This window comes from Procambarus clarkii, chromosome 13 (assembly GCF_040958095.1).
Source record: "Procambarus clarkii isolate CNS0578487 chromosome 13, FALCON_Pclarkii_2.0, whole genome shotgun sequence".
Classification (NCBI taxonomy): Eukaryota; Metazoa; Arthropoda; class Malacostraca; order Decapoda; family Cambaridae; genus Procambarus; species Procambarus clarkii.
The window spans coordinates 12436172-12460549 of record NC_091162.1 but is presented as its reverse complement, the minus strand read 5'-3'; the positions used below and the strand labels follow the sequence as shown (position 1 = coordinate 12460549).

The 24378-nt window shown below is 36.9% G+C and overlaps 1 protein-coding gene across 1 annotated transcript in view; it reads left to right on the top strand.

Moving 5' to 3' along the window:
• The window catches only part of Nf1 (neurofibromin 1), a 139288-nt gene that overhangs the window by 10216 nt on the left and 104694 nt on the right, over positions 1–24378 (top strand). The window contains 18 exon segments of the mRNA XM_045740650.2: positions 1025–1134; positions 1341–1459; positions 2310–2438; positions 2729–2971; positions 4486–4676; positions 5194–5338; positions 6520–6651; positions 8817–9010; positions 9261–9450; positions 9849–10041; positions 12144–12185; positions 14833–14906; positions 17021–17176; positions 18713–18897; positions 20864–21035; positions 21581–21720; positions 22663–22878; positions 23452–23656. Coding sequence (XP_045596606.2) covers positions 1025–1134; positions 1341–1459; positions 2310–2438; positions 2729–2971; positions 4486–4676; positions 5194–5338; positions 6520–6651; positions 8817–9010; positions 9261–9450; positions 9849–10041; positions 12144–12185; positions 14833–14906; positions 17021–17176; positions 18713–18897; positions 20864–21035; positions 21581–21720; positions 22663–22878; positions 23452–23656 — 2836 coding nt within the window.

Here is a 24378-nt window from a genome sequence, read left to right as displayed (position 1 = left end):
ATTATTATGAACATATGATGATTGCTTCACCTGTGTACTTCTTTACAATCATATAGTTTTATGAAAACCATATGAATATAATCAAGATACATCTCGTGTAATTATAATGTAATTTTATATAATGATTACCACATTGGCATAGTAATATTTCCAATAATAACCACATTTACCTCATTAGCAATCGTGGAAACGATAGTTTTTCATGGGTCATGGTAAACTCTACTACATCCACTTAGAGCTATTGCAGTACAGTACTGTTTATCCATATTAGCATCACTGGTATAAAACCAGACAATAATACAGTAGTTAAGGTCAATGTATTGTAACCACATTATCCCGTGAATCAGTGTATGACGATAACCGCACTTTAATGGTTAATATAGTCTTATGTGAAAAATCTCTCTTATTCAACGTGTAAATATAGTTATGTATAATGCAATTTTGTTTCTAGAATCCAGTAATACAACATGCATTTTGCATTTTCTAAGTACTGTACTGTATTTTATTAGTAAATACCTGTAAATGTTTAATGCTACTAACATGAAGTATATTTTATTTTAAAATACTGTAAGAAAAATCTTTCAAGGTATAAATTATTTTCAGTAAGGTACTGTATACGCAGTACAACTTTATTTGAGATATGGTATAACTTAAGTATAAATTGAGACTGAAACTTCTGACCATGTACTATACTGTACGTACCTGGTTTGCTACCTCTGTTTTCATTTAGTAACATCTGCTTGGGTTAAAGTTGTACGTCAGCCAACGTTTCCCACTGTCCTCCTCATAGCTTTTAATCAATACCTTTGAGAATTTTAGTACATAAGTGTGTATGAGTGCTAGCTTGAATTTAGTCTCCAACTTTTACTTTCTTGTTCTTCTGTGGAAAGGCTATATCCATGTATGTTGAAAAAGCCGAGTGGTGAACATCATAATTTCCAGACCTTCTTAGCGTATGATTTGGATTTGCAGTACTCTTTCATGTTCAATTTGTCCCTGATTATACCTTTGTATCTTTATGCAGGTTACAAGAATTAAGTACAAGCAATACAGATGAAACTCCAGATTTTACTGATATAGAATTAATACAACACATTAATGTAGATGTCATTAGACTCATCAAACTCTTAAATGGTAAGTGCAGTAATTGTTCAGTAACTGTCTTATTTAATGATGTTGAGCTAAGGTTATAATATTAAAATGTTGATCACTGTTTCTTTAGTTATAGTAATGAGAGCTTACCTATTTATTTTTATAATACAAGGAGCCCTTGGTTTGCATGTATACATTATGTTTTTTCATGTGCTGCATTCTAACTTATTGTTTCTTTGGTGTTTCAGAAACTATTCAGAAATTCCGTTGTTTAAGAAAAAATGCTCAAATAGTCTTGATGAACTCGATGGAAAAAGCAATATGGAATTGGATGGACACATACCCGAATGAGTTTGCCGATTTGCAGGTCAGTGTGTCATTATTTAAGTGTAATATGATCCCTCGCATAAAGCTATGATGTTCTTTGCTATCCCTGCCCTTTTTGCAAAGACTGCATTTCATGGTTGCACAGTGATTGATGTCAACTACTTTTCTAGTTTACCATCTGTTGCTAGAAATTCTACAGGTACAGCTGGGTGACAGTCCAGGGGAGCTGTGTGCTCTCGCCTCCATATTCCCATCTTCACTAGAGCCTTCTGGGCCTATACATTCTTGTTTCTTTGGATCGACAGCTACCTCACTATCCAGAGGGACTTCTTGGCTTTCTTGTTCTACAAGTTTGATTTGCTGGGGAGGATGGATGCCTACTCTCACCTTGGAGCTTTTTGACTTCCTGTACTGCGAATACTTTCAATGAATACTTTCAAAATCTCACCAATGGCTTGCATACTGTATACTTTCTATCAACCTCGGTTGATGTTTATTTCCAACAGCTGTCGTTTTGTCAAACTCTTCTGTTCCTTGGGTTGGTGACTATTCCTCAGGACACAATACAACTAGAGAGGCACCTTTGATCACAGTTCCACTTTAGGGGGTTATAGATGAAATATGACATGGCCTTATGAACAAATCCACAAGGGCCATGACGAGGATTCGAACCTGCGTCCGGGAGCATCCCAGACACTGCCTTAATCGACTGAGCTACGACAGGGTAAAAGGATTTGTTCATTTGATGCATCACGTTAGTGTGATCTCTGTGTGTGATGACATGGCCTTTTTAGCTGTGATAGTCTGTAAAACCTGTTTGTAATTTTATATGTATGAAATGGGTGTCTTATAGTAATTTAAGATTTAGGCTGAATATTTCATAATTTCAGAAACGAAGAAATGAAGAACTAGCGAAGTGCTGTGAGGTAATGTTTGAACACCTTGACAGCTTTGCAGAGAACAATAAGCGGAAAGCAGCTGTTTGGCCTCTGCAGATTATGCTTCTAGTCCTCTCGCCAGTAAGTTACAGTAATTAAACCATGTAATAACATAATGATGTATGGGCCAGTAGGCCTTCTGCAGTTACCTTTACATCTTCAGAAGGAGTCCTTTTGAAGTCCTTCTTCTGAAGGAGTCCTTCTGAAGATGTATTAATATACGAAAGTACTTAAGGAAATTTCTGTTTCAATTTTCCTCCGTGGTCTGACACTGTCACATTTTTAATCAGGTGTTTATTTTTTGTGATTTACACACACACATATATATATATTTACATAGACTCACTAAATAAATAATTTATTTTCAACAGAAAGTATTAGAAGAAATTGTGAATGCAGACGCTGGTGCCCCATGTTCCCAAAGACATTTTAAGAAAAAACAATTTATCGATCAATTAAAGAAGGCCCTGATACCCCACAACATCAGTAGACAACTGACAGAGGCAGCAGCTGTAACGTGTGTCAAGTTATGCAAGATTGCAACCTATATTAATATCAACGATTCTAATAATGTAGTCTTTGCTTTAGTGCAAAGTGTTATTAGTGAACTGAAGGTTAGTTTTTATTATGTTTTCGGTAGACTTTCAGCATATGTGTTTGAACATGATTTTGATTGTTCACCTCATGAAGTAGAAAAATAATTGCAGGTATGTTTTTTGTTTCAGTGAAGCATATCTATGTAAAACTTCTTGAAATGCAGAACCCCCCCCCATGATCCAGATCCTTAATTTCCGAATTCTTAGGTTATCCTGAAACTGAAATAACCGGTTCTCCACCCACAATAACCTGATGGATGTCCAAATAATGGAAGGCCATTCACATTAACTGTGAAGTCTTGGTACCATATGTCAGAATATTACTAAAATATTCATATCTAACCTGACCATAAAAGCTTGTTCAAGTTAATTCACCAGAAATAAATGAAATACAGAAGAAGTGCGATGTTCATTAATGCAAGCAATCATTATAGAGAAGGAAAATGTTATAAATGACTAAGACTTTAAGATCTTATCACTAAAACTGAGTGTCAGTACATTCTTGGTCCAGAACATGTATATATGTTGTCACATGTATATGTGATTCCCAGCAATACTAAGTTAATAGGCGAGTTGTTTGCTGCAAGCCTGCCACCATGGATCATGAACCATTGCTCTCTCACCAAGTTGTATTAATACATCCACAATATTTATATCATAAAGACATGGTTTTCAAAATGCAGAGAACAATAAATAACAGCAAATTTGCATCATAATACATAATAAGTGAAGTGATTTTGTCATGATGAATAGCCAATCCCAAAATTTTGTCTGCTAGGTAATGTTTTCATAATTTTCTTGTTAAAAACACATCTCTGTGCTCTCTCATTATAAAGATAATATAGGAGAAATAGAACGTTTATTATGACAGGATTTGTAAATAACATGTAAATGTTACGTATATATATATATATCTTTTTTTCAATAAAGTAAAAGAGTTTGAGAGTGAAGTGTTAATTAATGCAATAATCAATGAGGAACACCTGAGAAGTGTTGCAGGTTAAATAATTTTAGTGTGAAGTGACAGCTAAAGTTTCCTCACAATAAGCCTGACCCAGCTCCAATGATGTCACATTATTTAATTCATTGGTAATTATTTGGTTTTTTTTTTATCCAGACATTGATAGAGATTAGCTAATCAGGATAATTATTGCACATTACAGTAGACCCTTCTACTCGGTAAATTTTTATACTTGGATGTTCTGTGTTAAATTTGGATACAAGGTTACATTTTCTCCATGAAACTAGTGTGCAGTCTGCAAAACTTGATACAAAGTAATTTTGCAGTATGTTACAATTTCAGCGTAAGCATCTTGATTTTCCAATGTTTCCTGAATAGTTTATTAATGTTTTGTTTGGTCCTAATGTGCGACTGTTAATTACCTAAAGTTTTCTTGATGTTAATTATCATCCACTTAAGTTTTCCTTAATATTGAATCTTTATTAGATACAGTAATTGCATAACTGTAGGATGTTATACATGTTTATATTCTCTGCATTATTTTTAAAGTACCATCCTGTTTGTTCCTTAGAATCTGCTCTTCAATGTTGTGAAGCCGTTTTCTAGAGGCCAAAATTACATATGTCAGGATGTGGATCTTATGATAGATTGCTTTGTATCGCTCTTCCGGATCCTTCCACACAACAACGAGGCTCTTAAAGTTTGTCTTAATCCTAGCTCCCCCTCATCATATCACTTCGTCTTGGTCAGTTCTCTGTACAGGTGAGATTTGTATAAATAAATGTGTTATTTTTGTATTTTACATATTTCTCTGCATGCCTGCTCTTGTAATAAGGAATATAAGTGTGTGGAAAGGGTAAGAAATATTTACCCTTTCAACTACATATCGCAACTTGGATTGTTTCCACTGGTAGTGCACATTGCAACCAGAGTTGTTTGACTGGTGGTGTGCATCGCAACTAGGATTGTTTCACTGGTGCTGAGCATACCAACCAGAATTGTATTAGGCCCTGCGTGGGGGGAAGGACCCTCAATAAAAAGCCAAAACATGTATGAATACACTCTGGCTTCCTGTCCCATGACACAATGAATTATTATTATATAAATCTGAAAACATGCTCAAGAGTTAACCTGGTTCAGTGGTCTTAATCCAAGAATTTCTTGTTTTGTATACATACGTACTCATGTTACTAAGCAAACGTTTATTACGTACGGTACGTACCTTTTAATAGATTAGATATGATATATCTTATAATACTTCCTACTGTTTCCTTTGCAGAATAATAACGCAAACGCGACTTCACTGGTGGCCTCAGATTGATATTGTATACAATAAGTCTAGTGAGCTGAGATCCATGTTCACCGAAACCCTTAATAAAGTGACTCAGGGATGTATCTCTCACACCCCATTAAGGATGATTCAGGTGTGTGGGATATATAAACTTTTTCATTTATGTATTCATACATAAACCAGTGGTTTAATTTTAGCTTTAGATTTTGAAGATTTGCACTACAGTATATGAATCATTGTTTGAGTTCATTTCATGTCTCTGCACAGCCCGTCCTCCAAACAAAGACCCAAAAGTGATTCCATGCACCCGCCAAACCCCCTGTTTATGAATGAAAAACAGTTTACACACGACTCGACTGATTTTGTTCGAACACTTCCGGAACAAGTGCTTCACCGACGAATTTTGTTCGAATCACAACGCTATAAATGCTTCACCCACGTACTACAAATACAAATAATCACCAACAGAACCTAAACACCTAACCTATACTTATATATGCACAATATGCTAATATATTAGAATATTAATTTATATTTGAGAAAATTCCCGTTTTGAATGAACAGCATGTAAAAATTTATGGATGCGTCTGTGGGGTTGACCTCTGGATGTAATGGACATGAGTCAAGGACGGGTTGCGCTGCATTGTAGGCTCGCACTCAAGTAAATTAGGTTTGGGTTAGTTAGTTCGGCCAGTTTCACATACTTATGCACATTACTTTTTGGGTGGTATTTTGGCAACTTACTTATTTTTCTTGATGTCTGTTCATTTTATCCTTAATTCCTTTTCATAATTATTTAAGACCATTTTTGTTCTTCTGAATGTTATAATTTAAATTATTGTATTGAGTTTTATGTGATGAATATTTGAAATGATTAATGCTACATTAATGCATTTGCTATCATATACCCTACTGTAATCAATGTTTATTAAACTAATTGGCAATGATCATTTATGAACGGGCTTGGATTAAAGTACTTTCTCTCGAGTAGAAATACACTTAATTGAAGTCAGAAATAGTCATCTTCTAAGAAAATATGACCATCAAGAAGTGAATATTTCTATTTTTTCTATTTTTAAGATTTCTAAAATTTCACTCAAATTGACTTTCAGTTTAATTAAAAAGTCAGACAAATATTTAAAATTCTTCAGTTTTATTGCTAAAGAAATTTGAAGGTGATTGCACATAACTGAAGTTGGCATTTTTTTGTTGGTCACTTTTTGCATTATTTAAATTAATATTTATTTGCAATGTAATTTAATTTCTTGATTTTTATCATACATACTTATAATGTAACTCACTGTGTTTTACCAGACCTTCACGTTAAAGGAGAAAGTTGTCACGTTAAAATTTAAGGAAAAGTCGTCAGAGGAGGCGCCATCATACAAGAACCTCTTATTATGGATGGTTCGTCTTATACATGCTGATCCAATGCTTATGCTTAATGTAAGTTATTATCTAACTATTATCTATTATCTGTAAGTTATTATTATGTATCTAACAGTCTTGTACACTTACATCCCAATGTTGAGGAAGTAGACCAAGGTAGAATAATTTGTATGAATCCTCTCTACAATACTATTCACTGTTCCATGCTGAGGTACATTTATGTAAATTATTTTTAACATTACAGCACTGTTTACTATTTTCTCAGTAAAGTAGCAGCACTGAATTTACTTGTCTCAAAGAATAATTCTGTGTATGAAATATACTGGGTGTTCCTCCTCCTACTGACTTCTTTTTTGGCTACATTCATTGTAGCAGCACAGGGGTCTGCTTCTGCTTGACCTCCAATTTTAATTAACCCTGTTAGTCCATTTTCTGAGTTATCACACTGGATTTCTCTCTGAGGTAAAATCCTTCTAGGTACAAAATACAGGAGCATGAAAGTCAGGGAAGGTTCACCATCTGCACCAGCACTACAGGGAATATTTCATACATATCTGCAAGGTACTACTGGTACTAGAGAAGCACTGGTGAATATTCAGTCCAGCCTGGAATTACCACAAGTAGGTAGGTTCATAAAAACTCCAAGATGATTCAAGCCACTGAGCCACCTTCACTGCTTGCGACCATATAGCAGCATTACCAGTTCCAACATCACAATACAATTTCCACATTTCATTCCCCACACGTTTTCTTACTAGAATGTGATAGAAATTGAGCAGGGGGGGAGGGATGGGGGGCTGTTACAGTTGTTACTGGTTTTATCTTTTGAAACTGTTGGTCTGCTTGGGATCTTTGGCTCACTTGTATTATAATGTCAGCTTGTGCTTGAAAATCAAATAGTTTATTTATCCCTGGTTTCTTTGTTCCCTACTGTACTTACCTATTTGTGAATATAGGGGAGTGAGATCCTGGTCTTTATGCCCTGCCTCCAAGCTAATTATTCCTGGCATGCTAATTACTTTTCTTGATTAAGTCTCCATAGTATTTTATTCTTAAAATTGTGGATTGAAATGCCTTCAACAACTTCCTTCAGTGCATTCCACTTGCTGACCACCCATACCTGTTTCAGAATTTCCTTACTTCTCTACAACTCGTTTGTGCAATCAGTTTCCACTGATATACCATTGTTCTACCTCCTTTCAATTTATATAGGCTGTCATTGTACACTGTAAATAGGGTTCCTTGTACCAATTCAACATTGTTTCGCAAGATGATTGACTTTTCCGCAGGGGGTCTGCGGAAAAGTTATTGTTGGTTATTGATCTTTGGTTCTTTTGGTCAAGGGGCATCATTTGTTATGTGCAATTGTGGCTGTCCGTTGTTATCTGTGTACCACCCAGGCTGTTTTGGGTGATGTGTTTGTTGACCTGATGTCCTTGGTTACTTGCTTTAAGGCCCATTTATCCCAGGTTCTCCATAAGGCTATCTGGTCTAGTTGTGGTCTTCCATTTTGACCATGATTGTAAGTTTCTGGCTTTTTGAATTTCTTGGGCTGATCCAGGCTCGGGCTTTGATGACTTATTACTTAGTTAATGTGCCGGGACCCTGCTGTGCTTGTATAGCTGAAGGCCGGGTTACCTGGATATGGGTTTCTCTTCTGATCTGTGTCTGGCGCGTTCGTCTTTTAATTTGTTTTTCCTTTGGTGACTTAGCAACAGGAAGCTACTGAGTGGCCCCTCCAGAAGACCAACATTGAATGTAATGAAATACCTCTTTTTATGAGGACCGCTGTGGCTCTGTGGACCCTCCCATACTTTTCCGGGTGCACTGGCTTGCTTTTTTCAGCTATTGACTGAGGCTGTTTACTGAATGGATGTCTGTTTGGTGGGTGATACCTTCTGGGTGGATTGTTTCCTGACTTTTTACATTTGCCTTGCTGTTGTCTATTACATGCGGTCTACTTCTCTGGTGGTTGTTCCTTGGTGAGGGTGATCACTGATCCCCTGCTCGCTGCACCTTTGAGAGGGACAGGTTTTTGCTTCTAGTCTCCAGTAGACTTTTATTGACGTGCAAGGGATTGATGTGATTCATTAGGCATGGAGCTGACCAAAGCGGCTAGCAACAAGGAGCCACTGAGGTCCCTAGGAAAGAGCCTTATATATACTGTACATTCAGTGCTAGTTTTTTAATCAGCCTCATATTGAAAATTACTTCATAAACAGAACCAGGGCAAAGCAGGCCATGAGATCCAGAGTTCTACCTTGGAGCTGATCAATGGGTTGGTGTCATTGGTTCATAACCCATCGATGCCAGATGTAGCTGCTGAAGCTATGGAGGCGTTGCTTGTCCTTCACCAACCAGAAAAAATTGAAATGTGGAACCCAGAAGCACCAATAAATACCTTTTGGGATGTCAGGTAAGAATCTTTGCTATTCTAGTTTCATTTTGTGCACCAGATACCAGTGTAGCAAAATTTTGAATGTAATTGGTACGATATTGTGTCAAAATACTGCCAGTGTTGCTTCCCATAACCTTTGTCTAGTGAAATAAAAGTGCATTTGAATTTCTTTTACATCATAAGTTTGCTTTTGATAACTATATTTACAGTACTTTAAATATGTAAATAATTATGGACTATTTATATATTCAGTACATTTTCTCTTCAGTTCGCAGGTGCTGTTTTCTATATCACAAAAGCTTATACAACATCAAATTGTCAACTATACTGAAATTCTCAAGTGGCTGCGAGATATCCTGGTGTGCCGCAATGCATTTCTCCTTCGTCATAAAGACTATGCTAACTGTAATATTGGTGCTCACATAGCTATCTGCAAACAAGCTCATATCAAACTTGAGGTATGATACATAATTCTAATATGCAGTACATTCAGTGATAAATATCATAGAGTTGTGTACTCAAGATTAAAATTGGCTGAAGTTTATAAATCATTCTGAATGTGTATGTCCCTATTAATCAAATCTGTTAATTGAGAACTATTACTACACATGTGGATTTTGTGACAATATATTCCAGTAAACGGTGGATTGCCTTTTTATAACTATTATAGTGATCCCATTTCAAAACAGTTTCCATTTCAAAACATTTCAAAACAGATCCTATTTCAAAACATTTCAAAATACTGTAGTTTCATCTGAAACTAGAATAGTGTCACTGGAGGGTGCTCATAATTTAGTAATCACATGAGATATAACTATATGTTGTGAAATTTAATGGCATTTATTGTTAACAACAGGTTGTATTTTTAATGTACCTGTGGAGCATTGACATGGATGCAGTGTTGGTGGCTATGTCATGCTTTGCCTTGTTGTGTGAAGAAGCCGACATCCGTTGCGTGTGGGATGAGGTGACGGCAACGGTTACCTACCTTCTTCCAAACTACCATGTATACCAGGAACTTGCAGCTGCTTCTACTATTCTCACAACAGGTTAGGATTATTTCTTTACAATTGTGTCTTTATATTTTCTCTGGATGTATGTGTTTTTATAAAAAAAATATTGCTAATCCACTTTCCGAACATTTTAGCTTGACTTAGACATGGTGTGTTAATGTTCCTGATAGAGCAGTTATGAGATTGCAATGATATAATGTGGTTATTCTTTTTTTCTGGGCGGGCCCCACTCAGTGGCTTCCCTCTGCTTAACCCTTTCACATTTTTGCCCCATACCAATTTTGGGTGCTATCAACATCTCGGGCCAAATTCAAATCGCTTACTGATATTTTGCTTCCAACGCATATTGCGAAGTTACTATGCATGGTAAAGTGTTCAATTTGGTATTGTTTTTAAGCTAAAGATTTATACTTTATGATGGTATTAAAAAAGCAATAAAAGCAAATTAAAATAAAAAAGGGAGTTAAAGTTAGCTGACATGACTTTGAAAATGACGACTACAGTCGTCATCGGAACATTATGGCATTTTGAGCAAATGAAGACTGTAGGCATCACAAAAACGTCAAAGGGTTAATGCACCAGCACTTTAAGGCCAGTCTTAATATGCTAGGCTCCTATAACTATCCCCTTCCACTAGGAGCAAGCACCATTTCAAACTAACACACCTCAGTGGCAGGGATCAGTTGGAGATCAAAGATTAAACTACAGTACTAATTGAGTGAAACTGCATAAAAATAACAAAAGGAAGTTACAAAACTCTCGATGTTGCTCCCAAAAAATGTTTGTCGATTAAATAACTACCAAATCAAATTGGGATATGCCCCAACTTCAGGTGTGAGGTACCATTAACTCTGATAGGCATGGTGACAGTATGAGAAGTCCCAGCTTTCGTCTTGCCCATTTGTGAATACTGTAGCGTGAGAAGCAGGGAGGAGGATGCAATAGCCATGAACTCCAAGAAATTCCTGAGGAAGAAATTTGACATAATATCCCTTTTCAATACATTTGCTAAATTAATACCAGACCATAATTTAAAAGCTGATAATTTATAATGCTTTGTGGGGACACACACATTGCATAGTCCAAATTGTGGTAAAAGGTTGCTAGCATGAGAATTCAGTAAAGTACTTTCAGACTCACATAACACAAAGAGTCATCTGGAGTGCTGAAAAGGCACCCAAGAGCTGGTAAGGTTACCAGATCTGGTGAGCGATTATATAACAAGGTTATTGCCCAGTGCTTACACCTCTCCCTCGGACACCTGATTTCACACCATAAAAGCAGCGACAGCCATTATTCTCGCTCACTGCTGAAGAGGATCCCTGGTTAGGATGAAAATATACAGTCCACATTTCCCCATGTTTTCAAAATAGTGGGCTATTATTTTGAATAGTGCACTATTGCACTTCATTATCGCCACACAATATGCCCAGACACATCGAAACCAGGCATGCTGGAAGAACTCGGGCATTCCTGCATATGGACTAGTGCTGAGTGTGTATGCATTGCAGAAGGTACTGAATGTAAGTGGAAGCACATACAATCATGCTACAGGCACACAAGACCCTTGCAGAGTCCAGAAGTCTAAGAAACATGGCCCCTGGGTTGGCCTGAAAGCAGTGGTGAAACTGCAGACTGCAGGCAACTTACCCAAACTTACTGTACTGTCGATATTACACAATATCTTTTCAGGGTAAAAGTGGCAAATGTTTGCAAATTTATGAATATTTCATAATATTGTTTGTTTCAATTGATTAAATTTGTATTTTTAAGAATATTTAAAATATTGATTGCATTGTAAGCTATACGTTTCATAAGGGAATGAGGAAACCCTCCTCAATAGGAGGGGTCATTAAAAAAATGTCTAGTTACTACAGCAGTAAAATAATTGCTAAATAAGAAAACAATGCTTGGTAAGTTTTTTTCATATTTTGGAATTTGTTAGCATTTGTTGATTTTGGAATTATTAAACTAGCATTTTTTTATACCAATTAGCTTATAAAATTACTTTGACCATTGCAAATATACTTGAACGTGAATATGAAAATATTTGAATTTTGAAGCGTTTGAAATGTTATACAGTACTGTGTTTTTATTAAGACTTCACAGTGAATTCTTGCTTTGTTCCTTTAATGCAGCATCTTTGGAATCCAGAATTTTTAGTCAACAACACCATCAGGGTAAGAATATAATTATTATGTATGCATTTATATGTATGTACATGTGTGTAATATCCTAAGTGTAGTTACAGGATGAGAGCTATGCTCGTGGCGTCTTGTCTTCCCAGTAATATGTCATGTGATGCTTTGAAACTACTGATAATTTTGGCATCAACCGCTTAGATTGTTCCAACCATTTACAACTGTTTACAGAAGGGAACTTTCACATATTTTTTCTTTGTTTCCTTAGCTTGAATTTATGATTTCGTGTTCTTAAAAGTTGCAGATTTCAAAAACAAGTACTTCTATTTTGGAAAATTTCAGTTATTATTTTGTACGTAGTAATCATATTGCCTCTTGTCCGTCTATCTTCCAGCCTTGGCATGTTTACTGCCTCAAGTTTCTCCTCATAGTTCCAAAAACTATTTAATAGCATTTTTTTGCACCCATTTTTAGTTTTTTTTTTTCTTGTGTTGAAATATGGACACTACACCACTGCTGTATATTTTGGTTTTGGTCTAACAATTGTCCTGAACAGTTGTTTTAATATTTCTTTATTCATATATTTAAATGTGGTTCTGAAATTTACTAGCATAGCATAGCATACATAGGCTGCTCTCACACACTGTCCTTTGTGGTCCTCTTGTGATCTAGGAGTGTCCAGAAACACTTCTAGATCTTCCATTCACTTCCATTCCATTTTTACTCCTATATATCTTTCCTTGTTAAAGGTTTTAGTACCTATTCACATAATATGTAGGGCTTTATTGGCTCTCTGGTTTCTTCCCTCCTTACCAGATGCATCGATGTGCTGTCTTAGACCCTGGACTGAGGAGTGTTGACGTGGGAGCTGGCAGTTGATGGTAGTTCTGCCACCTAGTGGTGGCCAGCTGTAACTAGAGGGTGGGACTGCATGGAGTGTTTGTTGTCACTTGCTGCTTCATTTCTTTACTCTTTCCGAATCTTGCAGTTCTGTTTTGCCTCGCTACCTTTCAGAGGTTTGTATTTTCTGTGAGGGTCATCTTAAGATCCCTGCAACTCTGTGAGGGGGTGGGGGCAGGTTCTTCTTGTTCTCTGGTAGTTTATTAAGGACTTCCAGAGATGATTGGCTAGCTACAGGGAGCCACCTTTGCCCACCCAGGAGGAGGCATTTCATTACGTTCAATGCTCATATTTTTATCTCCAGGTATATGTAATCGGTGGTTCTCTTATCATCATCATCAGGTTTCTGGTTCTGATTTAATGGGTTGGTCTCTGGGCCCTATTCCTCTAGTTAGATTAGGCATTGAGGACTTTGGATATGTCTTGAGTGTTGTTTTAGTTAATTCAGTTTTGTGGGTTAGTCTTTTTGCCAGACAGTTTCTTATCTTAAAGTGTTGGAATCTTGTCTTTTCTGTCTGGGAGTGTCGTCCAAGAATAGACTGGCAGGAATGACCAAATTGTGATTGGATAATAATCGCAGGCCATTAGTACATGACTTCCTTATTGCATAGCAAACAATTGCAGAATGACGGCAGAATATTTTCATGGGTCTAAGTTAACTATGTTACCATCGTACTGATGTATTATAACCATATTTGCATCATTTGAACATAACCTGGATGATCATAACTGAAGGTGGCAAATGACAATAACCACATGATCCCAGGGATCAACATACTGTACTGTATGATGATTACAGCTCTTTTAGCTTTAAATTAATGTCTCATTTGTTGGATGAAATATCTACTAAAAATTTGAGGTTTTGCTGATTTTGGCATTTTTATTTGGCATAATTTGCCATTTTTGACCATTTATGTCAGTTATTTATATTTCACATGTCAGAGCAAAATAAGAGAGAGAGATGGAGAAAGAGAGAGATGGAGAAAGAGAGAGATGGAGAAAGAGAGAGATGGAGAAAGAGAGAGATGGAGAAAGAGAGAGATGGAGAGAGAGAGAGATGGAGAGAGAGAGAGAGATGGAGAGAGAGAGAGAGATGGAGAGAGAGAGAGAGAGATGGAGAGAGAGAGAGAGAGAGAGATGGAGAGAGAGAGATGGAGAGAGAGAGAGATGGAGAGAGAGAGAGAGATGGAGAGAGAGAGAGATGGAGAGAGAGATGGAGAGAGAGAGAGAGATGGAGAGAGAGAGAGAGAGAGAGAGAGAGAGATGGAGAGAGAGAGAGAGAGATGGAGAGAGAGAGAGAGAGAGAGAGATGGAGAGAGAGAGAGAGAGAGAGAGAGAGAGAGAGAGATGGAGAGAGAGAGAGAGAGAGAGAGATGGAGAGAGAGAGAGAGATGGAGAGAGAGAGAGAGAGATGGAGAGAGAGAGAGAGAGATGGAGAGAGAGAGAGAGAGAGATGGAGAGAGAGAGAGAGATGGAGAGAGAGAGAGAGAGATGGAGAGAGAGAGAGAGAGATGGAGAGAGAGAGAGAGATGGAGAGAGATATGGAGATGGAGATACCTTTCTGTGGTCATTTATTAGGCTTTTTGTGCCACAGCCATCAAGGGCATTAGACTTCACATAGACGACTTATGAATAATAGATTAGTCTAATATGTACGGCATTTGTATTGGATAAAATAATGTGTAATGCTATTAGAAGATATTTTCTTGCATAAACAGAAGCAAAATCATGTTTTTATTTTTTAATTGTTTTGCTGAACATGTCACCATTTATCTCCAACGAACAGGTAGAGCTGCCCTGCAGAAACGTATCATGGCTCTGTTACGAAAGATTGAGAAATGGACACCAGGTTGCCTTCAGGTCAGTTTCCTTTTGTATGAATTTTTTTGTTATAAATGATATAAAAATTATGGTCTTTAAAACAAATGTTAAATTAAGTTTATACTCTTCTGGACTTGAAAATGTTGGCACTTTTCAGCCTCTCGATATCCAATGACAGTGAGTGTTAAAAGTGCACTGTGCAGTGAATATTTATGGATGGCTAGGTATTTTGCATCAACTTCAGTTCAGTTTTTTATTTGCATTAAATGTTGATACATGTATCAATTAAGCCATTTTACATAAAAAAAATAATCTTTCTATCTAAGGGTCAAAATAAATGTTTCTTGATGAGGTTAGAGGTGGGAGAGATTGGAGGGGGTGTAACTCAGATCAGAGATACTGTATATCCCAAATTGAGAAACTAACTAGAAAAGAATAAGCAAAAATAAAATTAACAACTTCTTGGGAAAATGGAACCTAACAAATTTAAGATGACCAAACCATACACCAGAAGATAAAGAAACTACGACGTTTTGGTCCGTCCTGGACCATTATCAAGTCATATGTGACTCGATAATGGTCCAAAGTAACAAATTTAAATAGAATAAGCTAGAAAGGTAATATTGGGGCAAGGAGCTACTTGTGTCCTACCAGATAAGGGAATTTCACTACAATTAATGCTGGATTTCTGATAAGGTCCTCTCAGTAGCTTTCCTGCTGCTTGCCTCAGATGACACCTCAGTAGATGAGGATGGCTTTATTGTAGAAAAGGTAAGAGCAAACTTGAAAGAGCTGGAGACTACCTTACCTGTAGGAGAGGACAATAGAGGAACAGCAGCGGCAGTCCATACGCCCAAGTGTGGCGAGTCTCGGGAACTACCAAGAAGGAGCATAAGACAAATACCTAGATGGTTTGCCGAGCCCAATGAGATCAGACATCAGATTGGGCTCATTGGTTTGCAAATTTCGAAATTGGTATAAATCAGATTTTTCAGTGGGCCACATAAAATAATATGATGTTTAATGAAGATAAATTCCAGCTCCTGTGCTACGGAAAAAATGAAAATATCAAAATGGAAACCACATACAAGATGCAGTTAAATCACACTTTGGAATGAAATATAATATACAAGATTTGGGAGTAATTATGTCAGAAGACCTTACTTTTAAAGAACACAATAAAGTACTGGTTACAACTGCAAGGAAAATGACAGGTTGGATAAAGAGAACCTTTCAAACAACAGATGCCATACCAACGATTTTTTTAAGTCACTGGTGCTCTCTAAAGTGGAATGTTGTTGCACACTAAACAACTGGAGAAATCCAAAGCTGGAGAAATTCCTGACCTACAGAATGTGCAAAGGTCTTTTACTGCCAAAATCCACTCAAAACATTTCAATTGTTGGGACTGATTAAATTTTTTAAACCTGTCTTCTCTAGAGGGCAGGCATATAGGAAGTATTAAGAGGAACTGGTTCCAAATCTGAACACGGAAATAACTTCACACGAAACCAGGAGACATGGTAGGAAGTGCAAAATAGCTCTGTTGAAAAACATAGGTGGAGTACGTATGCTGAGAGACAATTCTATCAATATCAAGGGCCCAAAAGTGTTCACACTCACTGTTAACATAAGAGGCATAACTGGCTGACCTCTCGGTGTTCAAGAGATAATTTGATAAATCCCTCTCCAAAGAATACCTGATTAACTGGGCTGATTCATACACCTGACTGCAAGCAGCTGTGCCTGATAGCCTGGTTGACCAGACCAACAACCAGGAGGCCTGGTTGGAGACTGAGATAAGGGCATATATAAGTTTAATAAGAAATAAAACAAAAACAAGGATTTTGTTTTATTTCTTGAGGATTCTTAATGCATCATAAATGCTTTAAGCAGTTTTCCTGGAATTTAGAACACTTGTCTTCTTACGCTATTCATTTGTTGTTCAAGATGGAATGAGAAAAGTTAATGAAAGGGCTTGGTAGAGGCGGGATGCACAGAGTTTAAAACTATATGAATCTACTATAGTCACCATTTGTATTGTAACAGGTAAAATATCTTGTAACATTTTCCTGCTGACTGTACTATATACCATCTCATCATAATGGAAATAATGATTTTATTGTAAATTATATTATGGTTTTGGTGCACAGGCATGGGAAGATACATTTATCAACTGGGAAAATTCCACAAAGATGCTAGTATCATATCCAAAAGCCAAACTAGAAGAAGGGCAAATTTCTGATAGCTTTCCTCGTTCTGTTTGTAAGAGAAGACCATCACATCAAAGCACTGAACATGAAATGGAGGTAAGTCACAGGTATTAAATTAATTTGTATTCAGTTTTGTGGCATTGAATATTATAAATACTATAGTAATCTAATACTAAAAGCATGGAATATTGTAACAACTCCATTAACTTTCCCCACTAGTCCTACTGTTTCTTTTTGGGAGGGCCCTCATAGAAGCTCTCAGGCGCTACCCACCAGGTAAGCTCCAAACTTAGGTTACCTGAATCTACCTGAGGGCCACTAATACTAGCAGTGACCACTGACTAGTGGCCATTAATATTAGGGTCACTAATACTAATGGCCTCAATGAGGACAAGAAGCTAGCAGTTTGTCATAGGCCCCCCCATTTGCCCTGATAATCTTTTCCAGCAGAGTTTTGGGATTTACGGCTTCAGCGGGTAGGCAGTTCCACGGGTTTACAACCCTATGGGTGAAAAGCATCTCCTGTTTTATGTCCTACATTGTGGTTTGTTGAGCTTGAACCCATTGCTCCTCGTTCATGCTACATCTGACCTTTTGAAGAAATTGACCAGATCAATATCCTCCAAATGGTTCAAGTATTTTAAAGGTTTCGATGAGATTCACCCTGTCATGCCTGGGTGGCAGTATTAGCCCAGTGGCCTTCAACCGTTCCTGATACTGAATGGTTGAACTGTTAGAAGAAGTTTTTAGAACGGTTACATCACCAGGTTCTAAAATTTACAAGTTCATACCTCAGTAGAGGCAAAGGTAATATGAGGCGTACTAAACCTCCACAGTAATCTAAAGGAAAAAACCAACAGAAAGGTAGGAAGCAACAAAAGTACGGTAACTGCATTGACAAGATTGGCAACCAAGCCATATACATGCCAGCAACTTTTAGTTGTCAGCCCCAGGCCACCTTAGGGTATCGACCAGGTAACTACTACATTCTGTCTGGTGCTCTTGATTATACACCACTCTTTAGGCCCACCCTGGGTAGTGCATGTTCTTCTGAAGCAGGAATGGTATGAATAAAAAAAATACTGCAGTGGTGGTGCTTACATTTTAAATGAATTCTTGTAATTTAGAACTCTTTGTAATATAGCTATACAGTACAGTATAGCTAAATTACAAAGAATTTTGAAACTCTGAGAGTTGACTCATAAGAGAGATTAGATTTCCTTAGGCTTCCTACTTGAAGATTAAAGTAAACATAGGGACATGGCATGGTTTGATAAAGTTAATCAAGTAGACTTTTTATTATCTAATCCCCAAACAGAATGAGAAGATATAAGTTTGAGATAAAAGAACACCAGTGTAGAAAGTATATAAAATATTTCTTCAGTAACAGAATAGTTGGTGTGATGGAACAACCTTCAGAAGAAAGTTGTGTATGCTAAAATTGCTGCTAGTTGTAAGTCTGTATTTGAAAATATATGAAGATGACTGCACCACAAGCATACCTTCCTTCCTGTAACTACATATAAATAATTGTACATATGTAGTCTACATATTCATACCGTATATATACTATTACTTATATTGTATGAATTCCTAGGAATGATCTAATTTTTGTTTTCTCTAATGTAACAGATTCAGGATCAAGTTAATGAGTGGGCCAACATGACTGGGTTTCTGTGTGCATTGGGTGGAGTTTGTTTACTGGGTAAATCTCCTTCACGACCTCAGGGAGTTAGCCCCAGCTTGACTGTTGACGTTAGAAAGCCTGCTGTATTGCCCAGTACCAATCAGGATATGCAGTACTGTCCTGTTACACAGTAAGTACATTTGAGATGCTTGTACTGCTCTTTCAAATATTATTAAGAAGTCCTCTTAAGGAGAATTTATGATTTTCCTTTTTTTTCTTTTTATGTGAAGTTTCCATATGATATCATGATTATGTTGGTTGTGCCCTTGTTTCAGGGGCTCTTGGCCTCTGGTCTTGGTAAGTTCCAGTAATTAGCTTCGGGTGACTTAGTGGACTGTCACTATTTTTTCATTTTATACACAGGTTGGTACAAGAACAGATGAATTCTGACTCCTGTTACCAGGCTGAGAGCTTTCCCTTCCCTTAGGTCATAGTGAGCATTACCCACTAGTTTTCCTGAAATATAACCCGCTGTTTCAACCCGCTAATTGGTTCCAGCTGGGACCAGAGGCGGTCAGTCAAGGAGTGGTACTTAGTCAATTCTCCTTGGCTTGGATATGAACCTAGGCCAAATTGCTCGCAAAGCGTGGGGTGAATTGAATGTGTTACCACTCTGCCACTTCTAGTCTGGTTCTTCATCAGTTGGGGCACCATTCAGCTTCAGTTCATGCGACTGGGTTTCAACGGGAAGTGTGCTAGTGGCCTCAGAGGCTTCAGCGTTTCTCCTGAGTTTTGATGGCAGCTTCAAAGCTTACCTTTGGTCTGGCAGTTCTTTAGATTTTTGGTGTGTATTTATGGGCTTGAGTTTAATTTTTTGGAGAGTTCGATCTTGGTCAGGTTGAACCAAGGTTGACCTGAGCAGGTCCCTGGTTTGCCCTGTCTTCCTTTTTATGGCCTTGTATCTATACCCAGGGAGATGTTAGAGGCTTATTTTTGTTTTCCCTTACAGATTCATGAAGCAGTTACGCAAGCATTTACGAACCTGTACATCTTTTCTCAATCTTTGGCGGCTTTGTTTACAATTATTAAACAGTTAATGAGCTCCAAAGCACCAGGAGGCTGTTTATAACAGTAACAACAGTTTACTGGGAAGTTTTCATGCTTGTAAACTGTTTAATAAATGTAACCAAAGCCATCAAAGATTGACAAAAGATGAACATGTTTGTAAGTACAGTACTTGCGTACCTGCTTCGTAAATCTGGCCCCTGGTCCCCAAGCAGACCACTCCCAACCTTGTCAACCTGCCTAACAATGTGTTCTTCCCCTCGCATGATTCTACACAGTACCGCTCCATTACTGAAAGATTTTCCTTCCTAATATTTTTGTTTTAATAGAAACTTGGATAATGTTCTGCTAAGACCATGTCTGGTAGCAGGAGCAATTAATGTTGAGGTGCAAAGAGAAAGCAAGTTATGTTTGTCCATTAACCCTTCAACTGTTTGTCGCAACCAGCGTTGTTTGACTGGTTGTGCACATCACAACCAGGGCCTGTATTTGGGTAATATTTTAAATGCCCGCCGGTACACGGGGCTCGTATCCAATTCCTCAGGCCTCCAGTAAACAGACGCCATCTTGGGAAAAATTTGTGGGCACCCCTCCTTGCCATGAGGACCTCTGTAGTGGAAGCCATGTTAGTAAGATAGCTTCAAGGAGCCACTGAGACTACCAGAAAGAAAGTGTTTCATTGCATTTAATGCTTTTTTTTATTTGGTTGAGAAATATTGAGAAAACTAGTTTGATGCTCGTATTTCTGAACTGAAAGATATTTTCCAAACTTTGAGTTCAAAGTACTGTACAGCACGTGTGTGTCCCTTATGTATGGTATTTGGTGATACCACAAAAGCACTTTTGCTTTTGGTTTTCACAGAAGTTAAGAAAGATCATTAATGTTGTTTGTTTAATATGTGGTGTGACAGTATGTTTGGTGCTTTACCACTAAGGTGGAATCATTTAATTTCTCTAAATCTTTAGTAAAATATTTTTAATTGAATCATCTTTTCCAATATTATTACATATTAAAACTTTCTTAATTTACATATTTCTCAACCTAATTTTGATATAATATGGGAAGTTTCAATTATTTCTGTAATCCACAGGTTTGTTGGCCATCTTCTCAAGCTTCTGGTTTGTAATAATGAAAGGTTTGGAACACAAATTCAGAAACATGTAAAAGAGTTGGTGGGGCATGAGATGTCCCCGTTACTTTATCCAATTCTCTTTGACCAAACTAAAGTCATAGTTGATAAGTTCTTCGATCAACAGGGACAGGTGAGATTATGTGTTTGCTCCTTACTTACATCTTATTTTCTGTAATATTTATGTATGCCTCTTTTTACTGTCAGCTGTATACTATGCTATCGGAATGAAGTGAAACAGATTAATTTTAAAGGTTTACAAGAACATAAAGAACGTGTCTGGGATGCTCCCGGACGCAGGTTCGAATTCTCGTCACAGCCCTTGTGGATTTGTTCATAATAAGCCTGTGTATTGATATTATAACTTTCAGACCAGTAAGGTAGTATGTGCAAACTTGCTTCCAAGTCATTTTGTTCCTGAACAGTGTTTTATTATATAAGATTTTGTTTTATATTTCATCCATTAGATTTAATCTTGACCAACCACTTGAGCTGGACAGTAGAGCGATGGTCTCGCTTCATGCAGGTCGACATTCAATCCCCGACCGTCCAAGTGGTTGGGCACCATTCCTTTCCCCGTCCCATCCCAAATCCTTATCCTGATCCTTTCCAAGTGCAATATAGTTGTAATTGCTTGCCAGTTTACCCTGATATTATATTAAAAATATATTGTTACAGGTAATTGTGAGCGAACTTAACACGCAATTTATAGAGCACATAATATTCATAATGAAGAATGTATTAGAGAACAAGACAGATCATCCTTCTGAGCATCTGGGCGTTACATCTATTGAACCTATGATGTTGGCAATAGTGAGGTAAGTATATCTGCATGCCTAAGTGTGGGATCCATAGCCTCACTAAAGGAAATAAAGAACATTCAGAGAAAAATCTTGTTGTTTGACTCTAAATACATATGAGTATTTGCTTCTACCATTCCTTTTTATTATTATTGTATATTTTATTATATAAGATTACACAGTTACAAAACAGATTAATTAAAAAATTTGAACATTAAGAAGAAAGTTTGTTTCTTGAAGGTTGTAAATTTCTTTTAACACTTCCGAAGCTGGGCAGGAACTGAGGAAGCAGTAGGCATTTTCTCTCTGGATCACCACAGTGATGCACTGGCAAAGAAAGATCACTAGTCTATGGTCATTTGTTATTTTGATGACCCTTGAACCCAGATCTTTGAGAAAGCTCCTTGCACTCTCTTTCCTCATGGACCAAAGGGGGTCTGATCCTATAGGAACAAAGCTGTACTGGTGGTCTTTACCTATACAATATTTGTTTGATCTGTCTCTCTGTTTCCCTCTCCCTGTCTCCCTCTCTCTCCATCTCCCTCTCTCCCTGTCTCTTATATATATTTTATTATTCTTTCTGTACTCAATATGTTGCCTATACTCGTTATAGTACTCTGTATGTATTAGAGCAACCTGTAATTATTGCACTCCCTGCACTATTATGGTATACCAGTTTTTGGTGTCTCCAAGATGAGACACCATATCTTGTGATAGATGGTGTTCACGAATGAGTTTTAAACATAGGTTCTCTGTTGTTGAGAGGAACAGATACACTGCATTACTTTCCTCTTATGTGTTTGTATAACAGAATTTTAAGCATAAACTGAAATGGATCTGTGATAATGGTCTTTGGAATGTAGTACCTATAATTTAATTTATTAATACATTTCTGAGAATTAAGTTCTCAAGTTATCCATAGGAGATGGTTAGAATAATCTTACTCCCTCTCTTCATTAGATATGTGCGGCACTTGGATATTACTGTCCACACATTACACATAAAGACCAAACTTTGCCAGCTCGTGGAAGTAATGATGCAAAGAAGAGATGACCTCGCTTTTCGCCAAGAGATGAAATTCCGCAACAAAATGGTTGACTACCTCACTGACTGGGTTATGGGCAATTCTCACCAAATTGCTCCTCCAGGAACCATTGATGTGACATCTGTGTCCAAGTGAGTAATTAAAAACCATAAAGATTTCATGCATTATATACTGTATCCATTTTTGAGAAGGCCCCATTACACATTGTTATGGCTATACCTTAAGAATTGTACCAGACCTTTGAGATGTGCATTTACCTACTGAAATCCAGAATCACAAACTAACTATAATAAATGGAACAGAAAGTTTAGGCTTAACAAAACAAGCTACTTCTTAAAAGAAAGAAGTGAACAAAGAGGAAAAGAGGGCAACTGATCATTGGTGCATATGAACAACCAAATCACCTGCCTAGGGGGGGGGGGTCATACCAGCCACCAACATCATTATTGTTATTATCTTTAGCTACACTTTGTTTTCCTGTTTAGTATGTGGGGCCCAGAAAGACACTAGCCTAGAAAGAAGAAAGTTTTGTAACAAAAGATTTCAATATATTCAGGGAAACTGACTCTGTTGGAGGTTCTTTGAAATGCCCTACTTTTAGCTCCGTACAATAGGTTAAATGTGGGAGGAAAAAAAAAATGTGGTGTATAATAGATTAAGATTATTGTGAAGAAGAGAATAAGAAAGTGTTTTGTCTCCTACAGCATGTATATGCAGTATGACATTACGGGATGCTGTAGAGATCTAGATCAAGCATGCATGGAGGCAGTGGCTGCCCTTCTTCGAGGCCTTCCACTTCAACCAGAGGAGAGCGACCGTGGTGACCTAATGGAGGCAAAATCTCAACTTTTTTTGAAATACTTTACCCTTTTCATGAACCTCCTCAATGACTGCATGGAGGCTCAAGAAGTAAGTAACATATATCAATTTTAGAAATGTGGAAACTATGAATGACCAAAAATGTTAATTTTGCTACTTATCAATGAATGAATGAGACTAGGTTTGTGCAGCATATTTACAAGTGTAACATGTGCCCCAGTATACAACATATATGTATGTATTTATTTATATTTATATATTTTTTAATATAGTTATATAAACCTGTATTTATATATTTATAAATATATTTATAGAATTTATTTTTTATAGATTTTATTAATATTAATATATTTTATTAATATATTTATATATATTTATAAATTTACAAATGTATATTTATAATATATATTTAAAATATATATTTGTAATATATATTTATAAATTATATTTATATATATAACCTTGAGTTATATATATAGGTTATATATATTTATATTTTTGCATAAATTAAGGTACTGTACTGTAGTTATATCCAGCTGATTGACACAACATAAAAAAAGAAAGGCATTCAAGTCAATGTGCTTAGGAGTAAACAGGATCAAAGTTTATTAAAAGTCCAAAATTAAGACAAACAATATAATAATAAAACGAACATTAACCTCGGTGATATGCTGCGTTTATTGGAAAATTCATATATTAGGCTGTGAGCAACTGTGTTTAACATCCTGGTTGACCAGACCAACCAGGAGGCCTGATCATAGACCGGGCCGCAGGGATGTTGATCCTCGAAACCAACACAAGGAAACTGCAAG